Source organism: Cebus imitator, unplaced genomic scaffold (assembly GCF_001604975.1).
Source record: "Cebus imitator isolate Cc_AM_T3 unplaced genomic scaffold, Cebus_imitator-1.0 Scaffold11, whole genome shotgun sequence".
NCBI lineage: Eukaryota > Metazoa > Chordata > Mammalia > Primates > Cebidae > Cebus > Cebus imitator.
Genome location: NW_016107326.1, coordinates 4147393 through 4159098, shown reverse-complemented (window position 1 = coordinate 4159098; position 11706 = coordinate 4147393). Strand labels below are relative to the sequence as shown.

Sequence of the window (11706 nt, the reverse complement as noted above, 5' to 3'; positions counted from 1 at the left end):
GGAGTTTCACTCTTGTTACCCAGGCTGGAGTACAATGGCGCGATCTCGGCTCACTGCAACCTCCGCCTCCTGGGTTCAGGCAATTCTCCTGCCTCAGCCTCCGGAGTAGCTGGGATTATAGGCACGCGCCACCATGCCCATCTAATGTTTCGTATTTTTAGTAGAGACGGGGTTTCACCATGTTGACCAGGATGGTCTCGATCTCTTGACCTCGTGATCCACCCGCCTCGGCCTCCCAAAGTGCTGGGATTACAGGCTTGAGCCACCGCGCCCGACTATTTTATACAATTTTTTTGGCCAGGCACAGTGGCTCATACCTGTAATCCCAGCACTTTGGGAGGCTGAGGTGGGCGGATCACCTGAGGCTGGGAGTTCAAGACCAGCCTGATCAACATGGAGAAACCCTATCTCTACTAAAAAATACAAAATTAGCTGGGCATGGTGGCGCATGCCTATAATCCCAGCTACTCAGGAGGCTGAGGCAGGAGAATTGCTCAAACCCAGGAGGTGGAGGTTGCAGTGAGCCAAGATCATACCATTGCACTCCAGCCTGGGCAACGAGAGTGAGACTCTGTCTCAAAAAAAAAAAAGGAAGTATTATTAAATACTTGTCCTGTTCAACATTTCAACTTTCTTGAGACTCCAGTTATGCTGTTCATCTCCTCTATTTTCTCGATCATTTCGCTGTAACTTTAAAATCCCATACTGACGTTTCCTTTGATCCACTTTTATGCTTTCTACTCCCTGCTTCTGTGTCATCGGCAGCATTTCCCTGCTGGTGCTTCTTACCACCTCGTTTTCAATTCTATGCTGACTTGACTTCTTCCTCTCAGTTCCTGAGTTCCTCCAGCCTATGTTTTATGTATTCCTGTTGCGCGTTCTTTCCTCCCGAGCTACTGCACTTCTGCTTTAAGCTCTTGCTTCGTAGGACTGATTGCTGTTTTAAGTTGCTGCTGTGTTGTTTTTAATTCATGAAGTAATGTTTGGCCCCAATTTTCAGACTGATGTTGTTGGCTTATGATGTGACCCATAGGGTAGAAGAATACAGGACTGCCTGCTGTATATACCTCAGGGCTCTGCAGGCTCCTAGGTTTCTGGGATTTTCTGATAAGTGAAGTATTTTGGAGGACATGGGTGAATATGCCTGATGTTAGGACAGGCACCCTGTGCACATTTAGGACGTGCTAGCACGCCATGAGCATCATTAACACTCAAGACTGGTCAGTTTCTGCCTGCTAAGTATTCCATCCAGCTCCTGAAAACAGTGTTGCTAGAATACTAACCATGTCTCCTAGAGGGTGGAAGAAAACCGAAGAGTTATGCCGCTACCAGACTCTCCTGAGATAGACTTTGTCTAAAAGGGCATAATGTTGTGTCTGACTCTTTCATCTCTTGAGGAGGCAGCAGTTTTCATTTTCATCAGTGTGACACCCATTGGCTGTGAGTGATAGCACAAGTAATTTTTTGCTAATGATAGAATAAGGGAGATTGAACGATCTATTCTTTTTATGGATTACATCAGATTTAGAGGCACGTACTGTATTTGTGATGACCATCTATCTAACTGTTGGAAGAAACAAAACATTAGATTATCTTAGTAGAAATAGCTTTCCCAGGAAGGGAGTGATAACGAAAAAATTAGAGCAGGGAACTAAGAGAGACCAAGTCAACTGTAAGACAATTGTTGGCATTGTTCAGCGGCTGTTTGTTCACCTTGAGTCATTCTACGGGACATCTATTTTGGTCTACCCAGCACATTTTTCTTTTTATGGTTAAAAAATCCCTCTGGAAAGTCATCCCTGAGGCAATAAGAACTTTCAGGAACTCTCCCCACCACCACTACTGCCCAGTCACCGACACCCAGGTCATACAGTCTCAGTGGGGATGGCAGTCAAGGTGCCCAGCGGATGGGCACTTTAGCTGGTTCAAAGGTATGTTGTCCAACTCTCAGGGACAGATAAGTTAACAAACCTTTGTTCTGGTCCCATAGCTTTGATTTCAAGTATGTTCTTGGCTCAGGCCATGTTATATTGGGAAAGCTAAGAGCAATAGTTGAAAATGAAACTGAGCAAGAGATGGTGGATTTACACCAAATGTTCAGAAACAAGCGATGTGATAAATTAAGGTACATTATCTATTTGTAAGAGAACACAAAGCAGACACCCAAGTTTTATTCCATATCTGAGCCAACACAACTCTTCATCTCCCTAGTTCCTGAATTTCCCCCAAGGTTTGGGTATAGAAAACAAAACAAAAGAAACATAACATAACCCGAGCAGCCTCCCATTATCTCACATCCTTTGATTTTAGGACTATCTTGAAATAATCCCTCCTGTAGAAGAATGTGTTGGGCAAAGTAATTCATGACCAAGTATAAATAGCGCCCCAAGCATCAGCACATAACTAGCATATGCTACTTCCAAGAAGAGTTTCTTAGAACTTATGTACTATCAATGCTGCATAGACCATTAATACTATTTTTTTTTTCAAATTCCTTTCTTTAGCAGCTCTTTCCATACTACAGAATCAAATTTCTTTTTAAAGTAAGGTTTTAAAAACAGCAATTACAAGGATTCCACAAAGGGGCACCACTCGTGGTAAAATGGCGTCTATTACATTCCTTGTGAATGGCTCCCCCTGGTGTGTACAGCTCTGTGGCTTTGTATGTAAGGTCCTGATGCTTTCACTATTTCTTACCCAAGCCCTTTTTGCTTTGCTCTCTTGGACCCTCCTAAGAAGTGATGCATTCTTTAATTATAGCCAGGGAATAAAAGAAGCAGGCTCATTGGATGAAAATTGTCATTATTCCCATCTCTGCAATATCGACACAGGTAAAATTCATGCTATACCACAGAGCGGGGCAGGGCGGAGCCCAACCCCCAAGCCTCTGGTACCAGGATGTGGCCTGTTAGGAATGGGGCCACCCAGGCAGGTGAGTGAGTAAAGCTTCATCTGTATTTACTGCTGCTCCTCATTGTTCACATTACTGCCTGAGCTCTGCCTCCTGCCATATCAGCGGTGGCATAAGATTCTCACAGGAGCACAAACCCTATTCTGAACTGCACATGCAAGGCATCTAGATTGCACACTCCTTATGAGAATCTAATGCCTGATGATCTGTCACTGTCTCCCATCACCCTCAGATGGGACCATTTAGTTGCAGGAAAACAAGCTTAAGGCTCCCACTGATTCTGTGTTACGGTGAATTGTATAATTATTTCATTATGTATTACAAAGTCATAATGAGGGAATGTGTTCTTTCCGGGTCCACAAGGGGACATAGTTTTAAGGGCAAGAACTTCCCAGCGCCATGCCCCCCTCCCATCTCTCTCCACCTGGGAGATTTAACGGTTTATGTTTAAATTTCGCGGGTGCTGGAAGAAACTAAGAGTCAGTCATCCAGCGGAAGTTCTAAGGAACTCCTTTCATTGCTGGGGTCTTAGAGAAGGTGGGGTTCCTCCAGTTTAAAAGTCCCCTTCTTCTACACCCCTTAGGACTCCATGTTTGGGTCCCCTTCCACGAACACTCCATGGAAGAAGTTTTCTCTCTCCGGGATTTCCCCTCTGGAGTCCCCTTCTACACTCTCTCGTGGAAGTCTGTCTTCCCCTCCTAAACTCCATCTCTATTCCCTTCCGCTCAGTGTGGAAGCTGCTTTCCTCTCCTGGATTCCATCTTTCTGGATTCTCTCACTTAGTTTGAGAGTTGGCTGTTTCTCTCTCCTTCTCTGGTTTCTCTCTAAATAAATCATTCTATAAACACTTTTGAGTCCGGCATGTACTGTGCACCGCACCATGGTCCCCTCTCTCATTCTTGAGAAGGCAGGATACCAAGAATCTGGAGAAACGTCCTCTCAGGGGAGCTGAGGGCACCCTGAACCCCGATATAACAATAATAATAGAAATAAAATGTACAGGCTGGGTGTGGTGGCTCACCCCTGTAATCCCAACACTTGGGAGGCTGAGGCAGGCGGGTAATGTGAATTCAGGAGTTCAATCAAGACAAACCTGACCCCAACATGGTAAAACCCCATCTCTAATATACAAAAATTAGCCAGGTATGGTGGCTCGTGCCTGTAATTCCAGCTACTCAGGAGGCTGAGGCAGGGGAACTGCTTGAATCTGGGAGACGGAGTTTGCAGTGAGCTGAGATGACACCACTACACTCCAGCCTGGACAACAGAACGAGACTCTGTCTCAAAAAANAAAAAAAAGTGCATAATAAGTGTAATGTGCAGTGTAATGTGCTTGAATCATTCCAAAACTATCCCCCACCCACCGTCCATGGAAAAATTGTCCTCCCTGAAACCAGTCCCTGGTGCCAAAATGGTTGGGGACCCCTGTCATGGAGGTCAGGATCCACAGGGCTCAAATGTCTGCCTCCTTAACCTCCTCGACATCCTTCCCTATGAGAACCAGTGTCAGAATGACTGCTAGAGAATGCAAATTACGGGGGAGTGGAATGAATATTTTCAAAATAGTATCCTTATTGTACCCCTATCTTATTTTGCTAATAACATTTAATGTTATTTTGAAACAAAAAACAAAGACAGAAATGTGCACATATTTCTTCCCCATACTGGTTTCCAAATAGCAGGCTGAGCATGCATGATAAACTCCCGCATTAAGTATACATGACCTACTATCAGTACACATAGGTAAGATACACTAGAAATGCTTCCCGGGAGCTCTGTTAGATTTTATTTCATGAGAATCATTTTTTCCTTAGCTATTATAGAAAATTATTTAATAATATGCAAATGGTGAAGACTAACAGACAGCAATCATAAGACACATCATGCATCTGGAAGCATTGGTTTTATCATTGCCTCTGTAAATTGTCCCTGAACTCTACAAATAGAATGTCTAGAAAAATTTTCTAATGATTCAGATAATATTTTTCTTTAAAGTTTACTTTTTTAGAAGCTTCCTAAAGAGTTGAACATTAAATTTCTCAGATTTTGCTCTAAGTGTGAATTCCACTTACTATTTTCTGGAAATAGGAAACAAGTATCACGGGACAGCATGTCTCACTGGCATTCACATTCAATGCCCCAAATTAGAACCACACCACGGCTTAAGTCTTCTGTAAGAACACTGGATGTGAGTCCCTGCACTGCTGATACAGTTTTATTTTTTGGTCTACATAATAATTATGTGGGTATCAACTGTTGGACATTACATGTGTGGACTTCATAGTGGTTTTTATCCTGCAATTGTATTTCACAATAAAAAGAAATAAAAGGCAGTTATTCTCAGCATTACTTAAATGTTAATGTATGTAATAATCAAGTAAACCTGACCTGAGTCCCCACTCGGCTAAATTTTAATATGGCATACTACTTTGAACACTAATTAGTTCCATTTTGTAGTAAACTGGCCGCTTCGACCCACATCCACTCTAGTATCTGCTGGAGGAGGCTGGCTGCTTACACTAAGCCTCTTTGTTGCTGCATCTCATCTGCTCATAGTCCAAGGAGTTAGCTCAGAAACTTGAGAACAGAGGCTGGGGGCAGTGGCTCACACCTGTAATCCCAACACTTTGGGAGGCTGAGGCGGGAGGATCACCTGAGGTCAGGAGTTTGAGACCAGCCTGGCTAACACGGTGAAACCCCATCTCTACTAAAAATACAAAAATTAGCCAGGTATGGTAGTGCGCACGTGTAACCCCAGCTACTTGGGAGGCTGAGGCAGGAGAATTGCTTGAACCCAGGAGGCAGAGGTTGCAACGAGTCACCGCACTCCAGCCTGGGCGACCAAACTTATAATTGAGTTGTGGGGTGTGGCCATCCTCTTTTGACCAAAGTAGTTCCTCTGTTTTATGTATACAATACCCCCATTTTTCTTTGAAGAAATATGACTAAAATAAAGTTTTAAAACCACTGATCACATATTCAGAACTTCGGTTTTATCATTTTTAAGTGTCCAAGCCCTGGTACACTGAAAACAGTATAAGGCAATCACTAGGTAATTCTTAACCTTCTAAACCACCTTCTTGTACATTTGTCTTCAGATTCCTTTTCAAGTTATATACATTGCACATAATAGTCCCACTTCAATACAATGATAGTCTTTAGCATATTTACTGTTTATATTGTTTAGTTTGGTTGCTTCCTAAGACTTCCAAGGATTCTGATTCTATTCAATAAAGTTTTAGTCAGGATGTATTTCTGATTGCTTCTTGTTAAGTATTAGCATATAAAATCTCTAGTTCTTACTAAAAAGAACGTCCTGTATCCAGCCCTTTGTTTTTAGTATTACTTTCTTTTGACACGGAGTCTCACTCTGTTGCCCAGGCTGGAGTGCAGTGACATGATCTCGGCTGACTGCCACCTCCACCTCCCAGGTTTAGCGATTCTCCTGTTTCAGCCTCCCAAGTAGCTGAGATTACAGACATGCACTACCACACCCAGCTAATTTTTGTGGTTTTATTAGAGATGAGGATTCACCATTTTGGCCAGGCTGGTCTCCAACTCCTGACCTCAGGTGACCTGCCCACCTCGTTCTCCCAAAGTACTGGGATTACAGGCATAAGCTACCATGGCTGGCCTAATACTATGTACTTTTCTTTTTTCCCTTCAAAGTTAAAGTCCATTTAGTTTGAGGCCCTGTCTACTATTTTTCTGGCTGAAGAGCCAAGAAACAGAAAAAGAACTTTAAAAACTAGTAATTTTCAGATAATGACCTTCCTTTTTTTAAAGGAGAAAAATCGAGAGATATTAAAATTGGTAATAAGAAACGGTTCTAACTGGATAGCAACACTAAGCTGTATTTAGGGACGCCAAGGAAATGTGATCGGTAATTTTCTTGGGGAAGAGTAGTTTGGACAATAAATGGCTTGACTTCATTCAGCTTGAACATTTTGTTCTAGTAGAAAGTGAAATAATCTATTCGACAATATTAAAAATATTGCAAATAATGCAAGAATGGATAAACAATGCCTAGATTTGCCCATGTCTAGAAAGTAGGTCAATATAGGACTCTAGCGCAATTTTTGAGGACAAAGCCCACAAAGTAGTAACACAATACCTATAGGACTGACCTGGTTCCCAACTGCTGCTTGCTTTCGTTACTTTCTGCTATTACTCAAAAATCTAAACAGCAAGAAGTGTGTACCAACAAAAGCTGCATTTGGCAGGGAAAACAATGGCCCTGTTACACATAATTCAAATTAGAACAGGCTCTTGATGATACATATCAAAGGCCTTAAAGTTACACATATCCCTATGACAACTATCCTAGCCAATGACAGCAGTGACAGGTTCCAAGAATTTAGGTCAAAAACTCATGACAATGCCATTTTTCAAAGTCAACTAATTTTACCATCAAAAAAAAAATTCTGGCCGGGCGCGGTGGCTCAAGCCTGTAATCCCAGCACTTTGGGAGGCCGAGGCGGGTGGATCACGAGGTCAAGAGATCGAGACCATCCTGGTCAACATGGTGAAACCCCGTCTCTACTAAAAAAATACAAAAAATTAGCTGGGCATGGTGGCACGTGCCTGTAATCCTAGCTACTCAGGAGGTTGAGGCAGGAGAATTGCCTGAGCCCAGGAGGCGGAGGTTGCGGTGAGCCGAGATCGCGCCATTGCACTCCAGCCTGGGTAACAAGAGCGAAACTCCATCTCAAAAAAAAAAAAAAAAAAAAAAAAAAAAAAAAAAAAAAAAAAAAAATTCTGATTTTAGCATCAAGAAAAATCTTGATGTCAAAGAAAATTATCTCACCTCACTGACCTAAAAAAAAAAAACATTATTTTGCATCTCAGTAACCAACTTGATTCACTAAACTTGATTATACCCTATTTTGGGCAGGTGTGTTTGGTTTTTTGGTTTTGGGGGGCGACGGTTTGTGTGGATTTGGTGTGTGTGGTCCTTTTACAAACTTCCACTGCATCCATATGGGATGGTTCACTGGTTGAGAATATTCAACATCTGCAAGTATTAGAAGCAACAATAAAGAGACTCCGAAGTGACCCATTTCAAGGAGGCTTCAGAAAGATATGATCACTTAATCTGGCAGAAAACCATGTTCTGAGGGGGATTTTCAGAAATTTCAGCATATAGAGAAGTGATAAAGATAATAAGCAATACAACACACTTGGGCTTTAATCTTTGACCAAATTACTTGGTGTGCTTTAGTTTCTCCATCTGAAAAGTAGGCCAAATGAGAAAAGCTCCTCATAAGGTGGTGAGGAAATGAGAATATATCAATAAACTATGGGATGCTTGCACCGTGCTGGGCACTAGAAATGTATCATCTCATCTGACTGCCATAGCTCTATGAGACAGCTATTAGTTCTATTTCACAGATGAAGTAAGGTTAAAAGGTGAAATTCCCAGGTTACATGTCTGGTAAGAGGCAGAGCCAAGATTCACTTTCAGTAATAAAATTCTAAAATATGCACTTCTCTTAAATCAGGATTCTTTAAATGTTATAAACAAAGAGCATTTTTCTAGGTTTTTAAATAGGATCACTACAAATTTACACAATTTCCTCCACATTAAAGATCACTATAAAATATTTTCAATAACCTTTGTATTAACTTGAAACAAGCCAATTTAGGAAGTTACCAAATCACCTAATTATATTACACAAATTTATTTGTTCTTTGTAATTTTTTGCTTTTCTGATCATCATTATCCCACAAAATACACATTCCAAGACTGCGGAAAGTGAGGTAACTAAAAGTACATTCACAATGCATTCCTGTTACTATATCCAGCCATCTATAAAGGCAATCCACCTACAGTATATGGGATTTTAGCTTTGGTATCCAATTAAATATCCTCAAAAATGAATTATTTTTAAAGGTTATATGGTAAAATAAAAACATCTCTGGTTATTTAATTCAAGCATAAAAAACTAAATTATCTTGTTTTTATTCCTAGAATACAAAATAGGAATAGCTTCTACATGCTTAAATTGCGCTTAAGTTCAATTTTCCTATTCCAACACAATTGGCCCATAAAAGGTTGCTTCTGTTCTCTGTATATTATCACCATTATTGCTCATTGTGTAAGAACTAAAAATAGAATCTAGAAAGCCAGAAACCGCAAAAATAACATCTTGGGGCCAGAAGCAAAACAAACAGAATATACAACAGACAAATACAGACAGAATCTATCACCTAAGACAAAATCAAAATTCCACTTCATTACTAATGAATGTAGTTCAATTAAATAGGCTCATTATTAAGAGGTGAACATGGCTCTCTATTCTTTCCAGTATCCTACAAGATTTGTAAACACAAAAACCATCCAGTTCTAGATTTGAAAATTAAAGGGAATCACTTTGAATCTATTCTGGTTCAGGGGGTTGATGTAAAAAAATTAATAAATAAAAGTATATACCACAGAATTACCTGGTTGTCCAATTTATCATGACAAGTCATGGGAAACCTATTTGCAGGAACTGGTTCTGACTTGGGGGAGAAAAAAAACACAACTTCTTGAAAAGGTAAAATAGCTTAAAGCATTTAATGTCTAAACAAATCAATCTGTTAATAGTAGTCACAAAATATGCTTAATATAGAAACCCACATTCATGTCTTTAAGAAAAAGTGTAAATTGTATTCCACCTCAAAACATAAATTAACCCGCCTAAAGAATCTGCAGCGGTCAAAGTCATGGTGAATTTTAAACAACTTCAGAATAAAATAACAATAAGTACTTTATACTGCTTTATCTCTAAAAAATGCTTACAACTTCTCATAAAAATAGTCTGAATCAACTATTTTTTCTTTTATTTTTTAACAGACATGTTCAACATTACAGTCAACATTTTTAAAACCTTAAGCTTTACAGACTTTCAAACATTCAAATACTGTGGTCCCTTTTCTTTGATGTGGTTTATTCAGCTAGAAAAGAAAACATGGTAGACAACTTAATAGGTTTTCACCAAATTTGAAAGTAGTACAAAAATTTTAGGACTCTACTGAACTACACATCGTACCTAAGGTATCATTAAAAATAGAAGACAGTATTTTCTTCAGCAAATCAAACAGCATACTGATATGCTGTTAATGCATACCTTGTAATGTGTACTGTCATTCATAAATTATTCACAACTTCTACTGTGTGAGAACTAGAATGTAAATTTTCTGCAAAACTGGAAAAAAGCAATACAAAATTTGTGAAAGCCTGTTTTATACTATACAAAAGTCAGTTTTTCTCTTCAAATACCAGATACTGTATGCAGTGATACTCTGGACCCATTACAGTAATTCTTGAGGATGTTTTAATGCTGGAGGTAAGTTTACAGGCCTTGATTCTTCATCAAGGAGTACTAGATCTTCTATTTCACTGCCTCTGTATTTCCTTTTACATATTTTTACCACCACCTTTTTCTTGAGAAATAACTTCAATGCTTCTCTTGATGCAACTGCTTTTGCATTTTCTTTGCTTTTTCCACAGCCAGTGCCCAAATATACAGACTTGCACCTCAATTCACAAACAATACTTTCTTGAGAGCTCTTATTTTGAGGCAGATCTGCCAATTCTTTTAGTGGGACAAAAAATACATCCAGTGTTGCTTTCAGAGCCTCAATAGCTGCATTTAGGAGCTCTCCATGATTCACATTGGGACTAAAGCCACCAACAGCTACCAACTTCCACGCCACCGTTTTATACAGTCTATTGAAAAAAGGCTGCTTCTGTTTCACATCTTCATTGGTTAACTTGCAAGAGAATTTGACAGAACTCTCACTTGACTGTGAAGTACTTTTAGAAGGCAACTGTGAGGTGCTTGTCTGAGAACTACTTTTAGAAGCCAACTGGGACACACTTGCTAAGGAAGTGCTTTTGGAAACCAGAGATCCACTGGTCTGGGAGCTGCTCTTGGAAGCTAATAGTGACGCAGCTACCTGGGAAGTGCTTTTGGAAGTTAGCAGCGATGTATTTGTTGAAGAGCTGCTCTTGGGAGTCAGTAAGGATGTGCCTGATGAGGAACTGTTTTTAGAAACAGATGATGAAACACTTGCCTCTGAACTAGGTTTGGAAGTTAACACACTTGAAGCTGTCTCTGAACTAGGTTTGGAAGACAATAATGGCAACTCTACTTCTGAGCTTCCTGAGGAGCCCAACAAGGGCACCTCGATCTCTGAGCTGCTTTGAGAAGCTGGGGCTGAAGAGCTTTCCAAAGCACTCTTTTTAGGTGATCCACTTTGTTGTCTAGAATCAGTGGATTGGGTCATGTGACTATTCACACTGGATTTCAGCAAGGAAACAAATGATGCAGAACCGTGTTTATCTGGAGCTTCTGCTTCAGAAGCTTTCCCAGATCCTGCCGATGTTACCTGAGAGGAAACACTGCTGCTGCTTTGGCTGGAAACAGACCGATCTCCATCACTTGTAGAGCTATTCTCACTGGAGATGCCAGAGCTCCGAGTTGAGTTCCCACTCTCTGATTTGGCGGCTGACGCTGTACATGCTGAACTGCTTTCCTGCTGAGCTGATGCACGTTCTGTCTTGGCAGGAGTTTTTGCGTGATCTTGCTCAACTGCAGAACTGTTTTTTCCTTCTAGAACTCGTTTTTTGGATGGCTCTTCTACCCCTTCTAAAAAGAAGAAAAACATAGATACGTGACTAAGAATACCTCGTACAAAATAGGTGATAAGACAAATACACATTAAAATAAAGGCATGAGGTGAAAATATTTCAGGACTAATCGTTTCTTTAAAAAGTGTGGAATCATTAATTTCTTTTTTTTTTTTTT

The 11706-nt window shown here is 40.3% G+C and overlaps 1 protein-coding gene across 3 annotated transcripts in view; it reads right to left on the bottom strand.

The window, feature by feature from the left end:
• Window positions 1-9442: 9442 nt before the first annotated feature.
• Window positions 9443-11706, bottom strand: part of LOC108318413 (CDKN2A interacting protein) — a 4136-nt gene continuing 1872 nt past the window's right edge. For all 3 annotated transcript variants that reach the window (XM_017549454.1, XM_017549471.1, XM_017549456.1), the window contains exon 3: window positions 9443-11547. In XM_017549454.1, the coding sequence (XP_017404943.1) occupies window positions 10208-11547 (1340 nt within the window). In that variant the 3' untranslated portion in view covers window positions 9443-10207. The remainder of the gene's footprint in view (window positions 11548-11706) is intronic.